The 26,024-nt window shown below is 38.9% G+C and overlaps 3 protein-coding genes and 1 long non-coding RNA gene across 6 annotated transcripts; 1 reads left to right on the plus strand and 3 right to left on the minus strand.

Moving 5' to 3' along the window:
• Positions 1 to 930: 930 nt before the first annotated feature.
• On the minus strand, positions 931 to 4,296 carry LOC116604354. The gene is made up of 2 exons (XM_032366593.2): positions 3,306 to 4,296; positions 931 to 2,560 (listed from the first exon to the last, which is right to left on the minus strand). Exons 1-2 carry the CDS (start codon positions 3,757 to 3,759, stop codon positions 2,475 to 2,477), a joined length of 540 nt encoding a protein of 179 aa, XP_032222484.2. The 5' UTR covers positions 3,760 to 4,296; the 3' UTR covers positions 931 to 2,474.
• A 32-nt stretch (positions 4,297 to 4,328) lies between these two features.
• Positions 4,329 to 5,044, plus strand: LOC116604356. The gene is made up of 2 exons (XR_004291013.2): positions 4,329 to 4,719; positions 4,929 to 5,044. It is a non-coding gene; the product is annotated as an uncharacterized LOC116604356 (long non-coding RNA).
• Positions 5,045 to 5,397: 353 nt separating this feature from the next.
• On the minus strand, positions 5,398 to 11,827 carry LOC5521518 (endoplasmic reticulum-Golgi intermediate compartment protein 1). Its single transcript, XM_001641262.3, has 13 exons — positions 11,649 to 11,827; positions 9,506 to 9,567; positions 9,326 to 9,398; positions 8,822 to 8,910; positions 8,646 to 8,732; positions 8,497 to 8,534; positions 8,345 to 8,389; positions 8,055 to 8,114; positions 7,392 to 7,449; positions 7,194 to 7,294; positions 6,807 to 6,846; positions 6,399 to 6,481; positions 5,398 to 5,903 (listed from the first exon to the last, which is right to left on the minus strand). The coding sequence occupies exons 1-13, from the start codon at positions 11,666 to 11,668 to the stop codon at positions 5,796 to 5,798; spliced, it is 864 nt and encodes a 287-aa protein (XP_001641312.1). The 5' UTR covers positions 11,669 to 11,827; the 3' UTR covers positions 5,398 to 5,795.
• Positions 11,828 to 13,567: 1,740 nt separating this feature from the next.
• Positions 13,568 to 25,328, minus strand: LOC5521409 (dual specificity protein phosphatase 1). Of its 3 annotated transcripts, none has more exons than XM_048729409.1 (4): positions 25,181 to 25,328; positions 16,758 to 17,176; positions 14,778 to 15,185; positions 13,568 to 14,393 (listed from the first exon to the last, which is right to left on the minus strand). In XM_048729409.1, the coding sequence occupies exons 1-4, from the start codon at positions 25,183 to 25,185 to the stop codon at positions 14,044 to 14,046; spliced, it is 1,182 nt and encodes a 393-aa protein (XP_048585366.1). In that variant the 5' UTR covers positions 25,186 to 25,328; the 3' UTR covers positions 13,568 to 14,043. The 3 variants fall into 3 exon arrangements, with proteins under 3 accessions (XP_048585366.1, XP_048585365.1, XP_048585364.1); XM_048729408.1 differs by lacking the exon at positions 25,181 to 25,328 and adding an exon at positions 19,576 to 19,738; XM_048729407.1 differs by lacking the exon at positions 25,181 to 25,328 and having other exon boundaries at positions 16,758 to 17,291.
• Positions 25,329 to 26,024: the final 696 nt, after the last annotated feature.

Below are 26,024 nucleotides of genomic sequence, written 5' to 3' on the forward strand. Positions count from 1 at the left end.
TCAATAAAGCGGTTTTTTACCGTAGGCCGAAATCGTCTTCTCATTCTTGTTCTCGAACTCAAACATGTAAATAAAATCCCTCGACCTCCCCACCCCGCCCTTACTTTCTCTCGAAATGCACACACATTTCAACGTTATTCGTAGCCTTAACTACTGTATACGAAAAGATTCCTGCTGAATTTTTATTTTCGCCCATCTCGCGCTGAGTTTGCATTGCGCGGAAATTAACAAGCTGTTGCAAATATCAATATGGGAGTGGACAAAGCGCGTGAAATCTAGAAGTGCTGTTGTACGAAAATAATTTAAAGGTTTGTTCTCACTAGAAGGCGAAAGCAAGCGCATGGACGCAAGCGCAACACAGGTGAGCATTGGTTAAACGCAAGCGCAACACAGGCGAGCATTGGTCATACGCAAGCGCAACACAGGCGAGCATTGGTCAAACGCAAGCGCAACACAGGTGAACATTGGTCAAACGCAAGCGCAACACAGGCGAGCATTGGTCAAACGCAAGCGCAACACAGGCGAGCATTGGTCAAACGCAAGCGCATTACAGGTGAGCATTGGTCAAACGCAAGCGCAACGCAGGCGGGCATTGGTCAAACGCAAGCGCAACACAGGCGAGCATTGGTCAAGCGCAAGCGCAACACAGGCGAGCATTGCTGGTCAAACGCAAACGCAACGCAGGTGAGCATTGGTCAAACGCAAGCGCAACGCAGGTGAACATTGGTCAAACGAACGTAAGCGTTTTCTTGCGCTTGCTCATGTGTTCCAATGAGAATCGGTAAATCAGTGCGTTGCATATGCTGACTAGTGAGGACTAGTCCTAAGCGCGCGAAAACGCACACGAGCATTATTGAAGTCTTGTTCTCTCGTCCTTACTACATGCTATAAGTACTTTTAAGACCTGTTTGCAATTCAGTCAAACTCCTGTTCTCTTTCGCTAGCTGACAATTCCAAATTTTATTATATATAGAATTATTTTATAAAGAATGGAATTGAAATGCGTTATAATGCGCCTGTGGAAAATATAATTGTATACGTTACAGGGGCAATTTATTGTTCAGTGGGTGTTGCAAGAGAGTTGGCTACAGTCGATTTTCATATTGCGATTTTGCTATTTTTGAATATCATAGTAAGGTTTATTTCTCAGGCGTTGTTGATTCTGGAAACTAACGCATCGTCGCCGCAATCTTTCACCGCAACACGCATCATCGCCGTAATCTTTCATGGCAACACGCATCATTGCCGTAATCTTTCATGGCAACACGCATCATCGCCGTAGTCTCTTACAGCAACACGCATCATCGCCGTAATCTTTCATGGCAACACGCATCATCGCTGTAATCTTTCATGGCAACACGCATCATCGCTGTAATCTTTCATGGCAACACGCATCATCGCTGTAATCTTTCATGGCAACACGCATCATCGCCGTAATCTTTCATGGCAACACGCATCATCGCTGTAATCTTTCATGGCAACACGCATCATCGCTGTAATCTTCCATGGCAACACGCATCATCGCCGTAATCTTTCATGGCAACACGCATCATCGCCGTAATCTTCCATGGCAACACGCATCATCGCTGTAATCTTTCATGGCAACACGCATCATCGCCGTAATCTTTCATGGCAACACGCATCATCGCCGTAATCTTTCATGGCAACACGCATCATTGCCGCAGTCTCTTACAGCAACACGCATCATCGCCGTAATCTTTCATGGCAACACGCATCATCGCCGTAATCTTTCATGGCAACACGCATCATCGCCGTAGTCTCTTACAGCAACACGCATCATCGCCGTAATCTTTCATGGCAACACGCATCATCGCTGTAATCTTTCATGGCAACACGCATCATCGCTGTAATCTTTCATGGCAACACGCATCATCGCTGTAATCTTTCATGGCAACACGCATCATCGCCGTAATCTTTCATGGCAACACGCATCATCGCTGTAATCTTTCATGGCAACACGCATCATCGCTGTAATCTTCCATGGCAACACGCATCATCGCCGTAATCTTTCATGGCAACACGCATCATCGCCGTAATCTTCCATGGCAACACGCATCATCGCTGTAATCTTTCATGGCAACACGCATCATCGCTGTAATCTTTCATGGCAACACGCATCATCGCTGTAATCTTTCATGGCAACACGCATCATCGCTGTAATCTTTCATGGCAACACGCATCATCGCCGTAATCTTTCATGGCAACACGCATCATCGCTGTAATCTTTCATGGCAACACGCATCATCGCTGTAATCTTCCATGGCAACACGCATCATCGCCGTAATCTTTCATGGCAACACGCATCATCGCCGTAATCTTCCATGGCAACACGCATCATCGCTGTAATCTTTCATGGCAACACGCATCATCGCCGTAATCTTTCATGGCAACACGCATCATCGCCGTAATCTTCCATGGCAACACGCATCATCGCCGTAATCCTTTACCCCACATCACAACAGCACGCAGCGGCATCGACATGTAGACGTCTCGCCTTCTCCGCTATCTGTCAGGCCGTCATTGCGGTCATATAACGATCCTGAAACAACAGCATCTCACATTTAGCAGGCACCCGTTTTCATACTACAATGATGGAATATGAAAACGTATACCATTATTAAATAGACCTGGTCTAGACAGGGTTTTCATCTCGCTAGAGTAGTAGATGACTGCGGTACTTTTGTGATATGGATCGAATCGATTTTTAAAGGCAATAATCGATTTTAAACAGGATTTCCATGTTTTTTCCTGGAGCACAAACGGCTTCTGTCAGTTTTATCATCAATACAGCATTCGCAAAAGTCATCATTACATCATCAACGAAGAATTTGCAGGATTTTTTTTCCGTTTATAAGCATGCCCCCAGAGTATTGAAACTGAAACTCATTACTAAAATTAATTGTTTCTTTGTTCCGGTGAAAATAGCGACAGCATTGCTTGCGAGCCGCTGGCCCATTAAAGCGGCGCTGTTTTTAAATCTTCCTGGGAGGTGCCATGAGGGAGTTCGCCAGCATTTCCTTTGACTAGTATTCAGCCTAACAAGAATTTGGCACCAATGCTGGTCGATGTTGGCACTTGCATGAAATAAATCCAAGGGAAATTGATTTAAGTTCGGTTTATCGTTATCAAAAAATTAATCATTGATATGGTTATTGACCTTCTTTTGTAATTTGATAATTGTCTTCTCTCTCTATGTCAATAACACATCTTAAATAACTCTGTTTTACACTAGTACTCGACTAGGGGCCAAGGGGGCACCACGTTCCTACGATAGTTGTACTTACCTTTGTTGCATTGAAGAAAAATATCCTGCCTGGCTATGACGTTTTTCTCTTCCCCCGAGACGTCGATATAATTGACGACACGGCCCGAGGCTAAAGTCGTCTTGTCGTACACATCTAGCGTAGTGAGGTCTCCATAATCTCTCGTGGATTTATCATAAATTCGGAACAGCAGATGATAGGTGCCAGGGGCGAGCGGGATAACTGTACGGAATGACTCAGGCTTCCATGCCAAGCCTGATGAGTCATACTTATTCGGCCGAAATGGTAGAAAATAAGCAGCTTTTCGGAGTCTTTCAGGGTCGCTGAATTTATCTTGATAGATACCGCCGGCTCTGATGATATACACTTGTATCTTTTGATCTGAGAAGCACACATCCCATGTAAAGCCTGCAGTGTGCGTGATTTCAGATATGGCAGGAGCCGTTGTATTTGTACCATTGGGCAAGGTTGTCATGGCGTGCTTCAATCACGTGGACGCGCGAATACTCTTCTCTGATTTTTACCGTAGTGTCTCAATTACGCGATAGGTACATTGTGGTGAGACGGCCTTAGCCGCCCACAAGGCCATGAGCTTGCAAGGTATAACGCAAAATCCAAGCGTTCAAAAAAACAAAAGTATATCTGAGTAAATCGCACCTAGATGGATTTTCACCTTTCCGTTTTTCATCCAGTGTATTTCGTTATGACCTGTTTTGAATTCCGGGAAATATTATCACAGTGATTCGACACCACGAGTAGCAATCGAGGCTCCTTGCTTTTGTAATTACTGTCTTGTCATTTTTGTCATGATCAGGATTTGATTTCCATGCGATACTAGACCTGTTATGTAACAATAGGGCAGTAAAGACTCCTTCAAAGACTAGCCTCGCTTGGAGGACTGGAACGCCTGTTTCACAAAATAAACTTAGCTGAGAAAAAAAAACAGATATCAAGTCTCACTTATCAAGGATAAACGTACTAAATGTGTCTCTTTCACTTTAAGCAGCATATATTGTATATTTACCTATTACCACTTTGTGTTAGGTTATGGTAATATCCTTACAGTAAGAACAAAATGATTGACACTGATTCAACATGAAGATGCCAGTCTTTTCTGTGCTCAAAATGAAAGATTTGGCTTTCACATTAGGGAAGCAGAACAACACCACAGTAACTGCACCGAAATAGACTTTAACCCTATATTTGGCTGTAGGTAGTTTCAAATAAAATCCGATGCAGTTTATTGCAAGACAGATAAAAAATAGTAGAAAAGCAACAAGAGCACGTCTGAGGACAAAGAAGCCTTTAATGAGAGCATTCTGGGACCCAGGGCGACGCGGAGACCAGGAAGCGGTACGCGATGAAGGGGGTGCTTAGCAGCCTGGCCTTCCGGTGTATACCATAGCCACAAAGGAGGACCAATCATTTCCGGGGAGTAAGTACGCAGCTGCTTTGTCTCATATTATAATTGTTCTACAAAGGAGTTCTTTTGTCTCTATTCTTTTCGTTCTTTGTGTCGAGGTGCGGATATTGTTCATTTGCCCAATCAAATTGTAGCTTGTAAGAGCTGCGTACTGACCCTTTCCGGGGGCGGTAAATTTTTGCTTGTTTTTGCTCCCATATATCTCTTCTAATATTCCACAGCGAAAAGGAGGAGGGGAGGAGGGTTGCCGCCCCGTGTCCGCTACTATATCTAAATATGTATCATAGAAACAAGTGCCAGAAGAGAGCAATGCGCAAGCGTACCACAGGTATCAGAGTAAATAGACTAATGGATCAGAAGAGCGATACTCTAAGGTGTGCCACAGGTATCCCAGTAGATGGACTAATGGATCAGAAGAGCGATACTCTAAGGTGTGCCACAGGTATCCCAGTAGATGGACTAATGGATCAGAGGAGCAATACTCAATGTGTGCCACAGGTATCCCAGTAGATTGACATGGATCAGAGCAATACTCTAATGTGTGCCACAGCTATCCCAGTTAATATACACAAGTGTCAGAAGAGTTATACTCAAGCCAACCACAGGTATCCCAGTAATAAGACACAAGGGCCAAAGAGCAAAACCCAACTGGGCGGCCACAGGTACTCCAACAACACATCAGTAAATATACATGATACAAGTGCTCAAACATTCTTTGTTTTTTTGTAAACCACTTCTTAGCTACACAATGTTTATTTTTCACTTTAACATTGAAATTAAAAATTGACTTTTGGAGTGGTCTTTTAGGGTCATAACTTATTCATACCTTGACCGAAATTCCCGACATTATAACATTAACATTATAACTTCTTAAAACATAATAAATAGTTAATAATATACTTGGTTGAATTCTACAGACCGTAAAAGTGAATAACCCTGCTCTTAAAACACATCTTGTTTTCAAGGATACTTTCCAATGATTCAAAAACAATTTAAGAACGCTTTCTATATTTTAGTAAAGCTAACTCATAACATAAGGAGCCCCTGTTTTAAAACGGGGCTCTTTACTACATGCATCTAAACATCAACTAGCTCAATTTGCCAAGTTGGTGCTTTCTCCACATTTCACTGGCTGTGAACACTGCAGAGTCAATGATACCAGCCACGGTGAATGTACCTCCGACTATAGCACAAACCTATAGACAACAGTGAAAGTAGTCTGTTAGCATACTGTATCAAAATGTACTTTCGCTGTCTTTCTGTCCATATTCATTACATCCTAATCCCTGCTTAAAATTTTTTTACATTTTGGTACTCTGACAATTTGAAAGCTTTAATATCCTTTTTCTGGTTTCCTGAAAAATGTTTCATTCCTTTGGAGACTTATTTTATCTCATCCTACTGCCTAATGAAGTATCCTCCCTCCCATTTTTCTCATATCGCTGATTTCATTCTATTGTGACTACCCAGAATTCAAAATTCTTTCTTATTTGGGAAAAGCACATAGTGTGGTCTTGGTTGTTTAGCTTGATTGACCATGTACCATTCCCATAAAAATCAAGGATTTGCCACTGCATAACAGTGAATTTGGCTATAGGGTATGTCGGGTGGGGAAGTTGGACAATTGTTTTGGGGCAGAATATCTTTTAGTGTTTATGACTGACTGCCAAGTCTTTTCTCCTTGTACTTACAGTTGTAATAAAGTGGTACAGTGGTTGTCTCCTCTCTATGTACTTGACAGTAATAGGACTAAGATCATATCTAAACCAGATTGCTACAACAACAAAACACATATCATTACTTTTGATACCCACTTTCTTTTCTTTCTAATATGGGTAGTATCTACGCCTTAAAATACCTCTTTACCCTCTTGTCTCCACTTCTACAGTACTCACATTATCATCTCTGGTACCCACTTAGCAACACCTTTCTTTTCTTTCTAATATGGGTAGTATCTACAGTATCTACGCCTTAAAATAACTCTTTACCCTCTCGTCTCCACTTCTACAGAACACACATTTTATCATTTCTGGTACCCACATGGCAACTTCTTTCTGTTAATATGACAGTCCTATTTACACCAGTAGTAACACACTTACCAGGTAGCATCTGTCCTCCATGTGAATATGAGACATACTCCTGTGAAAAGAGTTTAACTGATGTTAACTTATATACATACAAGATTACAATCACTAGAAATATTTCATTTTGCATCGCATAGTCTCTAAGAATGCAGCAACCCTTAGATCAACATTCCCTAACATTGTCATGTCCCTAACATTGTACAGTCTCTAAGATGACATGCCAGTTTTATCACACATCATATTTGATGTTACATAGTCCCTCATTCACTCACATACGAAAAAGGGATAAATGCTTTTCTAAATTATTATCAGATAAAGCAAGTAATTCAATTCGAAGTCTTATGTATTTATACCCAGTAACCATACAAATACTGCTTGAAGCAATAATGGTTGTTTTCTCACTTTATAGGCCCATGTGTATTGGTATGAGAAGGTAGTGGTTCCATCTAGTTTTTGATAAATAGTTGGAACAATCTTAAGAATGTAATCATGTGAAGCTAAACCTGAAAAGAATACAGAAAAAAAGTGAGTAAAAAATTAAGATCAAATTTTGAATGGCCCTAGCTTATACTTCATCATTTAGAGAAAAAATCATCTTACCATTAGTATCATGTCTCTTGCGATCTTTTAATGCTGTAAAAGCACCTGGGAGTTTGTCCTAAAAAGTACATCACAAAATAGGATAATTGTAAATAAATTTAAAATAATGCAAAACACTGAAAAAGTTGTGATCTCTTGCCAGATTACTAGATATGCTGCCTTGGATCTAAAAAAAAAGATAAAATTTGGTAGATTTGATGGCAACATTTTTGTGTATCATTCAAAACAGAGTTGGTAACTCCGGCAGTAAAAGGTCTGGCTGACAATCCTGCAGCAACCACATGCATTAGTACTGCATACTTAGATTGTGAGTCCAAAATGAGCATGGTTTTCCAACTAGTTAAGAACTTGTTTAGAGCAATGCTAATTAAAAAATTCTACAAGGGTGAATTTTTGTTTTTAAGTGGGAAGTCTAGGTGGCTCAGTTGGCAGCGAGCACTGCTCTGAAACGCTTCCTAACATATGACCTAGATTCAACGCTTCCTAACATATGACCTAGATTCAACGCTTCCTAACATATGACCTAGATTCAACGCTTCCTAACATATGACCTAGATTCACAGTCACCAAATTGAGTAAAGTCTGCTGGTTAACAAGCTTTCTCAAAAAATTTGCTCCATACACTAAAAGACAAACATCTTTTTTTTATTTGAGCAAACTCACCATGATACGAGAACCAAAGTTTACAGCGTTGATAATATGATTCATATCTGGACTATCAGGCTGAAAGAGAATGGAATTAGGTTCCAAAAAAAGCACATAACCGGGTCGGGATGAAGCAAGAATTAAAAAAAAACAAGGGAGGTTGCGGCACTCATTGTTCTTTTGTGGATTTCCTTATAATAGTTGCTTATGCAAAATCACTCAGCTCACTCAGCCAACCCCTAGATCCCCCCATGCATAACATATTTTCTGAGTGGTACATTGTGACATGATGTATGTGCTCTGCATACCTGCTTGCCTGCTCCATGGGTTGAAACATGGAAATTACCAGGAACCTGCAAAGAATCATTTAGTAGGTATTCATTAACTAATGATTGATATCTTGCAACCTTTAGCATTGACTTAGCCGCTTAAAATTCAAGTTCTGTATTTTTTAATGTACCTTGTTAATAGTAAATCTTGTACTGATAAAACAGCCCTCTGTAATAGAAAAGAAACAGAAAAAATGAAAACATAAGGGCATGCAATCATAAAGAATCTTTAGCTGTTAGCCATCAATATTGAATACAAGCTATAAAAACTATAATGTACCTCCATTATTAATTTCTCTTCTCTCAACGTTCTCTTTAAAGCCAACCTCATGCCTTCCCATCTCATCTTGTATGTCAAGCCCTGGGACTGGTGGATGGATGAGAATACATTGAGAAAAAAGGGAAAATAGTAAACAAGAACTATAAAACTGTACGGCCTATACCTAAATAACTTACACTCGCACTTCATCCTTGGCAAGGTGATATTTAGGATGACTGGTATCTTGTCGTCTTCTGTCGGGTTGTCAACAAACAACTCACTAGCACTGTTCACAAGTAAACAAAAAAATGAATTAAATTTGGAGATACTGTAAGTTATAACTCTTAAAATGTTAAATATTTCTCTTAAATTGTAAAAAATTCCCTTGCACCACCTCAAATCAGGGTAGTAACAAGGTATATTGTTTTCAAATGATCCTAAGCCCAGTGACAAATTAATTTTCCTTGAGGATAAAATTGAGACGTAAAACAGATTAATCAGATGGAATTCAAATGATCCAATAGATGATCCAGGATGGCCAGAAAATTGTGGTAGCAAGATTCTATGAATGATTCTAATCCCACCAACAAAATTTTGACCCCTAAATAGAGCTAATTTAAGGTATTTTTTAGATCAAAATTAGCACAAATTAAAAGGATTTTGACTATGAAAATAAATAGTACTAATAATGGTCTACTCACATCTCGGTGCCAATAAAACCATAAAACTCTGATAAAAACAGGAAAGTGATAAACAAACAGCTACATATTGAGACTGTTGAATGAGAATAAAGAGACAAGAGTAATTTTTTTGAATCAATGACTCACAGAACTCATACAAATGAAAACTTAATAATCAAAATTTCAAAAATGCAATCTTACTGACTGCTCCAGCAAATGTGGGCTCCGTCAGATCTTTTGGCACTTTTCGATAGATGTCAAACCTGCAGAACAATTTATTCATCCAGTTAAAACATATAGTACTGTATATATTAAATGACTACACTAAAAAGGGAAAGTTCAAGTTCAAGCTCAAGGAAAGTTTATTTTCCCAAGGGGGGTGGGGGAAGTGAGGATACGCCCCCCTTGTATGGACTTTTAAAAGGGGGTCACTGATTTCTTTTGATGTTGCCTTTCCTATATAATTGTGTCTTCTTAATTTAACAAGTCATGGTTTGTGGGCAGTTATTTGGCATGCACAATCCAGGAGTCAGGCAACATTTTTATCTATGGAATGCAAACCTGTATACACCCTATATACTTTTTTTTCATGGTTTCCACTGATGATATTTATAAAGTGCTTATGTTCCATATTATTAACAAAACATTCTAATTCTACAAGCGCTCAGTCTTCGTTATCAACATCTTCGCTCATATCTAATTTGCTGTCTTCCTCTCTCTCTTTTCTTTCTTGTGCTTCGCTATTCTCGCAAGTAGAAGAACAAAACGCCTATTTGCTTCTTCTGCATCATATATAGCATCAACTAGCACAACTAGCAGGAACCAGTGAAAAAAAATATGTTCAGCATTTAAGTTTTTTCTCCTCTCATTAATTTTTTATCATTAGTTATAATTTTAATTTTTTGGTTCAACATTGCAGTGGCAGCTGGGGTTCAAGTGGCTATCTCCTACTCCCCCAGCTTTCACAAGTTACAGACCCCTCGTGGCTGGAAAACACATAGGATAATAAATTTTAAAAAAGTGCAACCACAAATATGGTCTTTGTAAAAAATTGTTCCCTTTCTCTACAAACTCTACCAGTCATTCACCTGTGTAAAGAATGTAATGCTTCATTTGGCTCCCAGGGGATGAGAGAGTAACATGCACACTGAAATATTAATTTCTTTGAATGTTTTTTGATACCCTTTCTAATTCCATCAACTTTCCCCTTGTCAAAAGACAAAATCAGGTGCTGAGTGTAAATTTACAGTAGTTGTTAGCTCCAACAGGTGGGTATTACTAGCCCTGAAAAGCTCTTTTTATCGGAGGGATTACTGGTGTGTCAAAAAAAACGTTTGTTGTTAAGATTCTACTTTGTATTTCCAAGGTAAGAAATAATTTGGTGCCTTCCTATCATTGATTAAAATGGATGTAAAACGATGCAAGAGATGGTTATCTTTTTTTGCATGTTTGACTTCATTTCCTCCTCAGATACTTAGTTTTTTTTCTGCTTTCTGTGGAAGACTTGAAAATGGCACCTTGTGAGCTTGCTTATGAGTCAAAGGTGCTAACCACTTGGCAAAGGAATCCAGCTGGAGAACATATGGCGATTTTAGTCTATTTAATCAAGCGAATGTAGCACTTTTCCCTTTCGTAGCAATGGTGTTTCGTAGCAACGAGATAGTACCATAGGCCCTTAAAGCTTTTTTTTGGCCTTATCATCTCAACACTTGAAATCCCTTTGGGAACAAACCTAACAGGTAATAATTTTCAGTGTTGATAATTTCTGTTACAAAGGGTATTGATACAAAAATTAACCCCAAAAATACAACTTTAACTGAGGTCCTAGTAAGATTATGACAAGATATGTTAAACTAAACAACTAAAACACCATCTGCCCTATCTGTCTACAACATTCTTTTAGTGCATCAACTTTATTACAGCACAAGTGCTTTTAATACTTAAACATTTTCTTTCATTAAATTATATCTTTGTATCAAATATGAAATAATTTACTAAAATTCTTGAAATAAAAAAAACTGTCTGATACTAACGAAAAATGGATCTAACTGAACTACTGCATTGCAGTGAATCAATGAATAAGAATGGTGAATGCATATGTGGCAATTTGATTAAGTTAACCGACATTTTGTCAAAGCTGATGTATTGCAGAATAGCTAATGTAAACCAATAAAAACATTTAAATAATCTTAAAGCTACAACACTTGAAATCAAATATATATCTTCACGAATCTTTTTAACAATACTCTATAGCACCTGAATTTCTGCAAAACAATCGAAGCGACATAAACAAACCGCCAACACAATAATAGAATAACCCAGTTAAAAAGGCAAAATACCTTACCTTCTCACGTCAAACTGCATAGTAAAGATTTTCTAGCTTATAAGCACTGTCAACTGTGGAAGTTTACTTGTATTCTTGTAGGAATTGACCTCGCTGTGTTGTCAATGCAAAGGTTTAGTTTTCCCCGCCATGCTTGAATGAACCACGTAAGCGCAGACGATTGGCTCAACACGCCCTCTTAGCATACTGGGAAATGTCATCGGGGCTTTAGGAGACGCTAAGCAACCAACCGAGCCACCGGTACCCCAAGCTCTTTCACTTCATTGTTGGCAAGCATATTACGACGACAGAAAGACTGATATTCTGCCGGTTTTATCTGCAATGGAAAATCGTGTGGCGCTGAGGTTTGGGCTGGCTGGATCCCAACTATCTGTGAGAATGTCGCCGTGATTTGACGCGATTAAGCGGGAGAAAGTGTGTTTTTGAGGACGGAACGTGAGGTATGTCAAAAAATACTGACCAACCTTTCACTTCGTTTTGGTAAAAGTTCAAATCGTGAATCTGGAATCTCGAAAAAGGCGCTTTAATACGGCCAAAGAACACGCAAAAAGTAAACATGAACACGATACTAGGCTACACAATTTAAACAATTTTTTTTACTTCTACTTATTTTGTTTTTCGCCCTATGTTTACCGTAAATATCATTAGGGACAAATAAAGAGCTTGGGCTACCTGTGATAGTTTCTGGGAACAGTTCTCTTGTGACCTTTAGTTGATAATAAGAAGCTACTCTAAATCGGAGAGGATATGAGTTTTATTCGTGTTCCGTTGACTAGCAATTTCAACAGGTATACCATGACAGAATCTAACGGGAGAGTAGCCTGTGTTGCAAACCCGAAGTGTTGGGAAGAAGAAAGACGAGAGGAGTTGCGCACGCTAGGAAAGACGAGGCGCGCGGAGAGAGAAGGAAAGGGATGTATGAGGGAGGGCTTGCAGCCGACCCGCGTTTTTTTTTTATACAGTATGCCCCTTACACCCCGTCCCCACGTATCCGTTTTCGTTTGAAAACGCAACCTTTTCGTCCACAAGGAAACACAAAAACGATGACCGAAAACAGAACGATTTAAAAAAGATCTCCAGAATGGAACAATTCGAAACGATACCCTTTCGGTGCCGTGGGGACGGACGAAAACCGGAACCTTTCGAAAACGATGGCGTGGTCAGGTCAGGTCTAGTCCACTTGGTGCGCGACTACGCATGATGCGCTCTAGAAATTGTTTTCGTTTTCGTATCGTTTCTGCGTTTTCGTGGGGACGGTTCGTATCAAACAAAAACGCTTCGTGTGGAAGCGGATCTCTTTGAAAACGGAACTACCCCGTTTTACCCTAGTATTTAGCGCGCGCGTAGCTGACTCAAAATCAGCTCGCGCGTAAGATCACGTTTCACGGTTTACTCAGGCTCCTTGCGTAGGCAATAAATATCACTTTTAATGGGGAAATTACCCATTTTTCAGAGCTAAAAGTCAAAATTTCAAGGAGAAGGAATACTGATAATGCTATTCAGTTAAGAACGCCAGAAATGCTTCCCGATCAATTTACTAACGCTAGATCTTAAAAGATTGACACCTCGACTAGCGCGCACAACGCTTCTCGGCCAAACAGAACGCAATTTACCTCATTAGCATAATACGTTCATTGAGTGAACGTTTATACGAAAAGCTGCAAGCTCTCCCTCATCTATTCCTCTCCTTAGCGCGCGCCTCGTCTCGTCTTTCTTCTTCCCCAACTCTCTGGACTTGCTACGCAGGCTAAGGGGGGAGGGGAAGGGCTGATGCAGCACTCGTACCCAGGGCACGGCATCACACTTTCGGCGCTCTGCTACGCGCGAGACGGGACTTGAGCTTGGCGCTAAGGATTCTTGGGTACCTTTAAATCGGCTTCAGTTTTCCGGGTACGATTTTTATAAATGATGTTCGAATATTATAGAAAACTCTTTATTTGATTTATTCATATACTATAAAATCTCTCTCGATTGTCAATTCAAATATTTTCTATGTACACAATTATGAAATATATATATATACAGAAATTCATCTAAGTTGCGCTTACTACTTACAACACATGCCACACCCTATACGGCATGGGTCATAGTCACAGCTCCATACAAATTTTTAGCGATGCGTCATCAAAAAACACAACGCCTATTCTCCCGATAAGGAAGACCATACATTTTTCGCGGTCATTCTCGCGATCATTCTTGCGACCACTTTTTGGATAATTCACGATAGGCTCTATCTAGTTACTTTTGTCTTGAAAATTGTTAACTTGCAATACAGATATATCTTCAATAAGAATTCTGTCCGCATATGGAGTTTTTAGTTTTAACTAGGAAATCTTCATGGTTTGTGGTACATGCAGAGAATTAAGAAGTTCTACTTTGAAATAAATATGAAAGTTTAAATAGGCGTGGCAAAAAGTTCAGGCGACTCTGCAGTTGGAACAACTTGATCGGTGTTACAAGAATACGGGGAGAATTTGAAAAACTCGAACGGCTTGGCGTCGTCATCGTCACACCGCTCTTCCAGTTCGTTATCTAGTCTCATTGTCTGAGTCTCATAGTGCAGCAATTGTCCCATGAAGTTAAAGTTCGGTGAGATGACGGAGCGACGTTTTTTCACGTATTCGTAAGCCTCGTCGAGGCGAAAGTTCAGTCGACTGATAAGATAGGCAAGGCAGATGGTAGCAGAGCGAGAGATACCAGCCTGACAGTGGACCAAAACGCGACCACCAGAAGCTTTCACCGAATCTGAGACGAAAAATAAAGAAATAGGAATCTTTAGAATGACACTTGACAGGCTTGACCTTAGGCCATATAAACAATAAAACGTGACTCCAAAAAGTTTTTTGTGTGTATTTTTTTGCTTATGGAACAGTAGAAACATGGGAAGCAACATCTATACAACCTTATTAATCAGACTTTTTTTATGTTGCGACTTATGCAATTACGCAGTTGGCCACTTAAGGGCTTTAACTCACTTCCTCACAGCAGTCCATCAAAACAAACCCATTCACTAGACTTCCTCCTTTTATAGCTACAGGAACCCTGTTGCTTTTTCATTCAAAAACCTCGCGCTCTGGAGAGCACTCTCTCTTAAATTAATGGCAACATAAATCCTCATGTTCAACTCACCTATGAACCCGGCCGCCTCCTCGAACCAAACACCAATGTCCGCATTATATGTATCGTCCACGGGAATTGTTTTGTACGTAAATGAGTCCTCAAATGTATTCGGAATGTTTCTAGAGACATTTACGATCGCTGAGATCCCAAGTCGTTTGAGAACATCTCGTCTTGAAGCATGTAATTCACTGCCAAGGTACAAATGCGGTAAAAGTTCCACTGGCTCGTTGACACTATTCGGATGAGCGCGCGGCAACTGATCGTCTTTATTGTCTGTATCCCAGCGAGGGCTAAAAGGCTTTCTTCCGTCTGCCGAAGTCATCAGTTTGAGTTTTAAAGGGCTAGTAAGGGATGAGTTACATGGCTTGATAAATTCACACATTGTAGAGAATAACGCAGAAAATCGCTCAAATCCACCTGAAATGACAGGAGAAAAATAAATTGATTAGTATGAGAGAAAAGAAGGTTGTTTTTCTCACTATCCACCACGTTCCACTAATCGAAAAATACAAAAACCTTTAAAAACACCCTTAAAGACCGACCTTCGCGCTCAAAGACTATTCTAAATTGCGATCACATCGAGATCGCATATAGGTGGCGATGTAACCGAAGGCAAAACAGAATACCGAACTATATACTATAACGTGCCTCAAAAGTAACCAAACTTGAATGAGCGTTTATTTTTAGAACTTAATGTATGAGGTCATCGTTATAAGTGCGTGTTCATTTGCATACTTGGCACAACGACACACGAAACTTGGCGTGATGGATAATGCCGAAAGGAAGCCGGGTCACGTGACATAATCTTACGGCCACGGAGTTTTTCTTCATCGACCAAAACAGGTTTTCCGTCTCAGAACACAAGACCTTTATATATAAAGTTTTTTTTTTTTTGGTGAATTAGACCATAATTTCCATTTCTTCAAGACACACCCCTATTCCTTAATTTTCGGATTCAATCCTAAAATTACATACTGGGGGTGTCAGAGTTTTGATAATAAAATTTCGCTTGGAATAGTAAAGTCATGGCGAAAAAACTAATAAATACTTTTTTGAAAACACGAACCAAAATAACTCGAGAGATAACTCAAATAAGTCAAGAGATTGGTAGAATGAACAATAACAATAGTTTTCAATATGCTTTTGAGCTTGGCTAGGACTGAAACCGTGAAACGGAAATCCGAATAATGGTTTATCCACCAATAAGCGTTTTGTTGTTTACTATGGCTCAATACCATTTTTCAATCATTGCAGATACTTAGAAACGTATGGAACTGAAACGCAAAATCTTATTTTTTTAGTGAACAAAGAAAAAAAAAAGAAAAAAAATGCAATACACGTGTCCTTTTTTGTTCTCCTTAAAGTCTGCATCAATTAATACTTATACTTTTTTTAAACATCACTATTCTCTTTATTTATTTGTGATAAAGGTTATTTTAACACGAAAATTAACGTACAGTAATAGTAACGTGTATAGGGAGACCATGTCATAACAGGATCTGACTTAACTAAAGTGAATATTCTTTTTAGGAAATTGGCGCGAAAAGACACGTTTTAAAACGTCAATAGAGGACAATTAAACAAAAACAGTTTTTAAAATTCAATTGTAAAGATGACCCGTCGCTTCTTCAACAAAAAAATCTAATTCACCCATAGTTGGTGTCACGATTATGTACATACAAATTAAAAAACGTTTTGATTGTTTCGCACTAGGGGTGTTGAATCTAAGGACATGTTCTGTGTTCACTCATCTAAATCAAACATGCGTGCCTGCACATCTTGTGTCTCGCTTACAGCATCTATTACATTGAGAGCCTACACCACAGAGAAAATATTCCGAGGCAGTTGAATTTCTTATTATTACGATGACAGATTATAATTGCTTTGTGAACCAGCCCACACGTGGCACCATGGAATAAAAAAAATAGGTTAAGGGAGATTAGAAGAGTTAAGTGACTTTGCACAGAACCGAACATCCATGTTGCTTACCTTTTATGTAAAATAACGTCGCTTTTCTCTTCTCCCAGCGTAGTAACTTTGCTACTATTTTCATGGTCGAATCATTTTCAAGGTCCTTCCAGTCGCATGTTCGATCATCGTAAAATATAATAGTGTCCGCTTCCTCGAGTATGACTTTTGACTCGGGGCACGATACTAATGCAGACAGCGTCGCACTGCCCCGTAATAACCGCCTCTTCAGTATAGGTGGGCAATGAATGTTTACCGCTCCGCGAATATGGGCTACATTAAATGCCATGAATGACCGACAGTCCACAAGTTTGCACCGCGTAGGGCTCGCTCTGGTCATATTGATGGTCGTGAGCGGAGAAATAGCCTGCATACTCTCCAAGGAATCCATTATTGCCATTTTACGAGCTCCACAACTGTAAGGGGATCCTTTCTCTTTGCTGAAAAGAGGAGAATTTTCTTTATCAGTAGTTATAAGTTTCCTGGATGTTTTGTGCTCATTCATCTGTGCGTAATATCTGACTTAATCGACATAAACACCACCACCGAGAGCAGAGCTTATATAGCTGCCTTGGTCAGACCGCTGGCCATTTCTAAATTTAGAGCTGTCATGACATCATTTGATCGCTGTTGTGTTGTTTTGAAGAAAGTCATTCGACCAATAGCAGTGATGACGTTCTACCATATTTGGCACAACCCGGTCAAGGGGGTAATCCAAGAATTGATGAATATACGATTTCGTGTTTTGAATACTTTTGTCGCGAGTTGGCATTGATCACAAAGGCCCATGAGGGATGAAACATAATTTATGACGTCACCATCTATCGATCTAAAGCTCCGATGAAATATAGTTAATCTCTCCTGATAAAATCGATAGAAACGCCTGAAAACATTGAAAAAAAACAAAAACACACCAAGAAATTCTAATCATACTTGTGCTTATTCTCGAAATTTATGCATGTCTTTGCTAGCAGTGGCAAACTAGTGGATAGTAAAATTTTATTTCACCCGATAGGATTGCGAAAGTGTTTTGTTAATAAATAAATAGTATTGAGAAATGATACATGCACGGTGCATGTCAAGGCACAAAGCTGCAACTAACATGAATCTGAGAAAAACGCATAGTTGAGAAAAAAAAAATAATAATAACAAATATGGATAAATCGAGTAATTAGAATTTTCCCTCTCTCTACCCCCCGGCTGATGATCACGTAATCATCATTTTTGTCTCATCCTTTTATTCAAAATCAAAGGTTAATCTCTTTCTCGTCATGAACTCATCATTAGTTAGATAATAGAAATCATGTTGATTACTTCTATATTTTAATCTTGGTTCGACTATTGAAATAGTTCCAAAATCGTATAATGCATTTAAACATGTGTCCAAGCACGATAAACGGCGATGATCTGTATGACGACATAACGGAAAACGACGACATTTCCGGATCTGTTTATGACAATGTATATCCAAGAACGAGGACGAAAACAAGCGACTTGGAGGTTTTTGTTCTGTAAATCAATTGACGTATTTTTCACGAATTTGTGAAATTCCGATTGTGGACCTCCTCTACACAATCAGACCATGACGACGAAGCCCTCTCAAGGCCGATATACAACACTCATTCAATAAGAATAATTACATTACAATTACATAATGTTTTCTCCTTTTCTGGAAGGATTTCGAGATCGGTGTCCTTGTTCGCAATAACACTTGAACTAAACACGAAATTTCCGTATATCGAATGGAATGTTTTTGCTCCAATTAGCGTTTGTGAATTTAGGAGCGGTCACAATAGAGACAACTCTACATAAAATACGTCAAAACAACATAAATATGAGTCCAGTTATGATAAGAAATAAAGGGTTCCTTTCTCCAAGAATCAATACAAAATGATAATGCAGCTGCGAAAAATAAAGTGCTCGGCAAGTTCCGGTTTCTTGCAAGAAAAATACCAAAACAATCTGTGTGGAGATAACAAGATGACGTCCAAAAAAGATCAAAAGTACACACTTAAAATGGAGCCTCTAAAATAGCAATATTTTGAAATAGACTAAAATAGCAATATTTTGCTGCTATTTGAGCCTCGGCATGTTAGCATGTTTTTAGAGTTTGGTGAAATCTCGGCCTACATGTTCATATAAAAAAGGTTCTTATAAAAAAAGAGTGTACTTCCACTACCATTTTGCTCTCCATTTGATTAGCAGAGCTTAGCGAGCACCCATTAAAAAATGCAGGACTATTCGAGAGCTAAAACCTTACCACCGCTAGCCATGGTATACTATGTGATAACATTTCAGCACTAAACTTTGAGGACCGTTTTTTTTATGAGTCCAAAAATGCTATACGAATTTAGGTAAATCATCTACAAGATATGGAACCAAAAACTGCGCCTTTTTGTATCTTGGGTCCCCTGTCTAAAAAGTCTTTCGAGCCGTTGAGACAGGGAACTCTGGGTATACTTGTGTCTAGATTATTAGGAATTACCCGAAATTTGCTTTGCTCGTGATTCAACAATGAGCAATTCTTTACTAAAGGTACCCTTAGGGCGAAAATGGTGACAAGCAGATGGTGATTATGGATAAATGCTCAGACGGACTACAGGCTCGCAGTTGCGCCCATCATGAGGGCTACTGTTAATTTAAAAATACGTGTTTAATGTTACTAAAAATACGTGTTTAATGTTACTAAAAATACGTGTTTAATGTTTCCATTGAGCAGTAGCTTTTGTATTCTCGCAAAAATAATAGTCGAAATGTTTATTTGATATTGGTTGAAATGACAATTTTTTTTTAAGAGGTAAGGTTTAAATGATGTATCACATAGCATATAAAAACATACCTTTCTGTCCTCATCGCGAATTCTGTGGCAAGTGTATAACAGACTCCGTGAAGTGATCTCTGTGTTATTGAGGGGTCAAGTGTTTTAAATCTACCAAAGTCTGATCTTCTTTATACGGGGGAAGTTAACCTTGTTGATCGTGAAACGAAAAACATGTGTCACAAGATATAGCTGGTTCCGACCAGGCCCACATAGCTCGGAAGTCTAACTATCCAACGAACGCACTTTATTCTCGCTTAACTCAGGTGTTTGAACAGCTAATGTGTGAATGAGGGTAAAACCGTTTAGTTGCAGTCTGGGGAGGAAGTATTGTGAAGGCGTGGGTGCAAGTATTGGGAGGAGTTGTAATTCGGTTAATGGCGGAGAGGCGAGACAAGGACGGCAGAGGTGGGAACGAGGCGAGAACAACGCTCTCTTCCGGGAAAGGATCTGCAAATATTAGCCTGTAATGGAAATTTTTATACTTCCGGTTTTATTTCAGGCCATGGGAATCAAAATCTTTTCAATGAGGGCTAATGTTTGTTATTCCCTGTAGTTATGATTATATAATTTTATGCTCAGTGCATATCTCAACCCAGACAGACAGGTTATTTCGAAAGCTAAAGTATACATCCTTTAAACAGAGCAAAGTATTTTTCCTGAGCTAACGCTAACATCGATCTATAAATATCGCGTTTGTTACTCGTTTCCGGCTACAAGAGCAATTCGCCTCAGTAAAACATGGTTCGCACTCCACAAATAACACGTTACTTTTCACACGAGTCGAATAAAATCTCAGTTCATATAAGCCCTAATCAGCATTATTTCGAGAGAGCGCAATGCTTTTGTCAATAGTTATTCTAATGGCGTCAGAGCATGGTTTTCCCTCGGAATGGGTGGGGTATTACTTTAACTAACAAAACCGCTAAGCCCTCAAGGTGAAAGAAGAAACCAGTTTGGGAAGCGGGATTTCACAATGACGCAAATTTTTTTTTTATTGTCTCTGTCTTTAAAACGTATTCAAATCTATCTCAGCGGGACATATGGAGTGGGATATGGAAAAAAACTCCAACACAGCTCTTCTCGTAGTCAAAACGAAAAGTGTTCGCCGTCACCTCTCTCTCACACGCTTCCCAAACGCACTTGATTATCTTCTATGAGAAATGGTAGAAGAACAAGTTTTCCAGTTAAATAATTTCTCTCTCTCCACTTTACTCCTTTATTTTTTTAAGGAAATATTTTGAGAAATAAAATAGCTGGATAGAAAATTTGTGAGTTACAGTTATGTGAAGCATCTTGGTAGGAGATCTCTTCCCACCGTACACGGGCCCGAAACGTCTGTTTTTGGCGGGCGGGGTTAAGAGGGGAATCAAAAGAATGGATATCAAGGAATCGATATCAATACAAAGATAAACTAAGGCGATGGTTTGAAACACTGTAGAACAAACACGTGAAATTCCAATGCTGCAATGTTAGTCACCTTTAATTAAGCATTCCAAATTCTTAAAATGTCGACAGATTACAGTTGAGCGTTTTCACCGTGATACGGAAAATAGAGTGTGCATCTGAAGGAAGAGTTCATGCGCTTGGCATTGCACCTAGCCAAAATCCATGGCTTTTGTTTGTTTCATGTTTGTTTTCGAGCTCATAGAAATGTGTGGACTTGTGTTTCGAGTTCATATCTAAGAGTCGAATCGCCCTGTCTACTTCGATAACGTATCAAGCATCCACACCACAAAGTCATAACATTTTGCTTTATTTATCTTGAAGACGACACTTGCTGTGTCCATATGGATAATTCGCTGGCTTTTCGTTACGTAAAAGTATCACACTAGCTATTTTTGACAGTAACCACTTCTCTTTTTTACCCAAAACAAAACCCTAAATTCTATAACTATACGACATAAAACTCTCTGCAATTTCTAGTTAAAAATGTCAAGGTCCGTTGTTTTTTTAAACAGTTGGTATGTCCTAGGATGATAAGGTTGTGCAGGGGTGGATCCAGACTGATTCAACTGATTCCAGTGAATCACTCAAAATCCCAGAAAATGTTTTTTTTTTTGTAGATTTGAATTTTATAACGTTCAATAAAAATAAACATCTACTGTTGTCTGTTATTTAAACACTATTAGACCTGCTTCCTGGGTTGTTTCGCTGTTATTTCCTTTAGCGCTTGGACAGCATTTCCGGTCCCCCCACGGGAAATATTGCTCCTGATGGTGAGTGATAAATCTAGTTTGGGGGGGTGGGGCCCATTTAGAAATTGTGTATAAAAATTATGCGCGTGTTCTGGAACTACTCAAGCTCTTCACCGATTGGCTACGGTCCACGCGGAATCACTCAAGCTCTGTTTTGATTGGTTGCTATAACGTGTGAATCACTTTGGAATCAGTTGACAATAAAATCCCAATTCTACCCCTGAGAAAGTAGGCCTTAACTTGCTTTAGCGTGTGATCTCTTGTACACATCTCTCGAACCGAAATCTTGAAAAGCAAAGCATGGCTTCACAAAATGCAGACGTTTCTCGTGAAGAGCCTGTCTGCCGAAAGAATGAGTGTTATCCTTTTGATTATGGTGCAGAATTTGATCGAATTCAGATCCTTAGAAGTTGGGATTAATGATGAAAGTGTGGCGACCGGACGATAGCTCTCCCGAATTCCCTATAAGTAAAGTAATGGCAATGGAAAGTGGTCGCCTTCGTAAGTGAAATACATAATGTTTTTAGCCAAACCCCCGGACAGTGTATTCTTAGTATATTAATGGCATTTCTGTTTGCCCTGTTTTTTATTTTGGGAAGATTTTCGGCTGTTATTTTAGTAAGGTAATTAGGCTAGTAAAATCACCTCTTGTACTTTCGACATTAGCGTAAGATACCGCACGAGCAAAATTGACCAGTACACGAATTTTCGGTGTCTCTAATGGATGAATCTAGGAGAAACATGCAAATAGGAGAAGTGCCAATAGATCAGCAACTAGATGGGATAATGCACCGTAAAATTGCTTAAAATTGTAGGGCAAATGCCCTACAATAAAGTCAAAGTAAATGGGAAATATGTTGAGTGTTGGAGAAATCATCTCAAACAACCAACACATTTCTCATTTACACATTTCATTTGCGTTTCAAGAGCAAACTACTAGATGTTACTGATGTAAACTCTCAGCTGATCGGCGATCATACGTGATTCCATTACATACACAATTTCACACAACCTTAGGATGGTAAGCCTGTGGTTTGACATCTAAAGTCTATTTGGGAATCTGATAGGTGTTATTGTCAGGAACGTCAGATTCAGCGATATTAAGTGTCTACTTCGAAATACGAAGGCACAATGATTCATAGAAGAAAATAGGACTGATGTGCGCTGAGAGCTTGGAGCCCTGCAAAGCACATCAGCTCCAAAGCCGCTTATATTTGCTTTTACTGCTTCCGCTGATAACAAAAACACACTGAGACGGTTCAATAATCTCTCCTTAATGGTCCTGAACAGCATGTTACATATGCAGATATTGCTCGGAGTATATCGTTTCTTTTACATTGCTATCTTCATAAGCTTATGCCTATCCGATCGTGGTAGAACAATCATAAATCTTTAAGAAGATTTAAGACCACGCCTTTAGATTCGTTATCGCTTATCATACCACTATGTTAAAATGCAAAGTTTGGTATCTATATTTTGGTATATGATATATTAGATTCAGAAAATGCTTAAGGTATGAATTGGTTTCAGTTTCAATATATTTTGCACAGACAGCTAGTTGCATCCCAAATTTGGTAGACGTGGGCCATACCCGGCATATGAAAAGTACCATAAAGACGTTTTAGGACAAAGAGAACTGGAAATTCCTTTTTAAGAAATAGAAAGCCACTACAAGAAATCCACTTCATTATCCCAGGTTTGTTGATCATGAGATGTAATATATTGTTAACACTTTAAAATCTTTGTTTTTGACAACAACAAGGCATTTAAGGAGATATCGCTTTCGCATGAATGACAAATCTTCGTCATAGCATTCCATACGAGTGACTAGAGATTAGGACTATGCCATATAAAGACGTTACACGAAGCATGACCGATCATGCGCAATCATATACACTTATTTGCGCAATGGCCATCACACAGCTTTTGTATTTATAACTATGTTTTGTTATTATAATGTTTTGTTTTTCAGAAGTGGAAAGTTTTGACGCATGGGTAAATTTCTTGTCACGTTCCTAGCTTGTCAAATATGTAATTTCGAAAATATAATAGAACCAGAGGCCTAGTAAAGTTGCACGTCTCTAAACCCAAATTTCAAATCAAAGCGCTCATGGTAGTGGCTAATATTGCCACAACAACAGTTAGCAACAACATGAACAGCAACACGATGATAAGGAATCGAGGCAAACGAATTTGGAAATGTGGTAATCCCGCTTGCGAACACATTGTCAAAGATTACTAGCAAATAATAAAAGCGAATAGATTCATCAAATGATTTGCTATCAAGGATTAGATCATTCCTGGCTAGGTTTGCCTAGTGAGAAAAACTGGAAAATCAAGCAAAAATTCCGATGTTCACTAACTTTATATTAGTAACCTAGAAATACCAAGCGTTTTCTATTATTTTCACCATTAATTTGCATTGCACAGAATAAAAAAAACACCGCAAAATTAAAAACTGATGCTGAGACGGTCTTTTTGTTTATGTGACGAAAGACTGATGCTCAAAAAATACTGCGCGAGGAAAAATTCAGGTGACAATTCAGCCTTACCATCCATGTACCATTTCACCCACAGTGAAACCTTATATATATATAAAGAGCTCGTATATAAGAAAAAGAAGTAAAATATATATGGTGACTAACAGATCGAGTTAACGGAAAGTAAGGAAGTAATCTCTTTCCCCATTCACAATTCTCAATTTGTTTAAGGAAAGTATTGCACTATTTTTATTTATGTAACCTCAAAAATATTCCCCCCAAACCTCTAAATCATCAAACACAAGAGATAAATCAAACAAACACCTTAAACAGATATCAATTGAAAATAATTTAAAAGCAATTACTATGATTATGCGTTAGAAATTACATTGTACCCCCAAGTTATAACAGCATTTGGTCTAGCCGCGTGGTTTACATATTCATAGTTCTAGTGATCTTCAAATAAAGAACATGGGAGCGTTTTTACAACAAGTCATCTCTTAGAAAGGAGAGTTTTATCTTACGCTAATACCCCCCGTATTTGTACTACTATAGTCCATTGACCGTCCATTGATGGGGAAAAAGCGCGCCATAAATGAACTCAATGGTGTCACTCACTTAACAATTCTTACCAAAAAACTTTGATCGTAAAAAGGGCGACATGAGGTTTGCGTAAAAGAAATGTAGAAACACTTTCAAGAAATAAGAAATTTACTCTTTTTAAAGCAATCATTTATATTCAACGGATTAACATTTTTTTAAAGAAAAAAAGAGGAGCGCGCGAAAAACACGCGCTTGGTAGTAAACCGGAAATAAACAAAGTACGAAAAAAAAACACATCGGAGTTCGAATGTTTCAGGCGAAACAACACCAGTAACGAAAAAATAACTACATAAGACAATAAAACGAAGAGACGCGTTCCGAAGGATAAGGAATCAGATAACTTACCTCATTCGTGGTTAACGTAGTTTTTAAAATGTCCTCCCGCGATCTCCATTGTTTCAAGTCTCGTGAAAGTCGTGTTACTAAAGAATCAAAGACGATACAATTGGGGAACAAACAAATACCGGAAGTGACGTAGAGAGTGACAACAAAGGCTGCTAGCAGGTGCAGACGGCGAGAGAGTAACTCTTTACACTCGCGTCTTTGTCTTAAGGCACATGTACCTACGACAATGAGAAGCAAAACGCGCGAAGGCCTAGAATGAGGAACAGATCAGACACACAGCACAACATCACTAGAGAATTAATCCACGATTGTTTTAAACTTCAACAAGAAACATGTCATTTTGAATAGATGAGTTAATGGGAAATTTTTGGATTTGGAAGAAGTTTTGATCAAAGCCTACTATAGCAGGTACCTGCACACTGACATACAAGAGATCAACGCCGGTCAGACTTGTTAATCAGAGAAAAACAACTTGTTTTCACCGTGGACCATTCAGGGCTCATTCATGTGTTATGTCGCACTTGTTTTTCGCGGGAATTGTTTACAAAGCACTGGATTTCAGTCACGTCCTAATCAACAGTGATATCGCTGAGGCTATTGCTTGAGAAAACTTTGCGGTTTAAAATTTTTTTTAAAAAATAGGAAGCTTATATATAATAATAATGTTGTAACAAAAAAAAACTTGAAAAAACAAGGGCTCGGCATTTTCACTGATATAAAGTGAAACTTTTTAGTCATTAAAATCATATTTTCGATTGTCGTAAGCGTCTGGGTACGTGTTTAAACTTGCGTCTTCCTTGACTTTCTATTCAAAATTAACCGTGTTTAAATTTTTCTCTTTCCA

Source organism: Nematostella vectensis, chromosome 6 (genome assembly GCF_932526225.1).
Source record: "Nematostella vectensis chromosome 6, jaNemVect1.1, whole genome shotgun sequence".
Lineage (NCBI taxonomy): Eukaryota > Metazoa > Cnidaria > Anthozoa > Actiniaria > Edwardsiidae > Nematostella > Nematostella vectensis.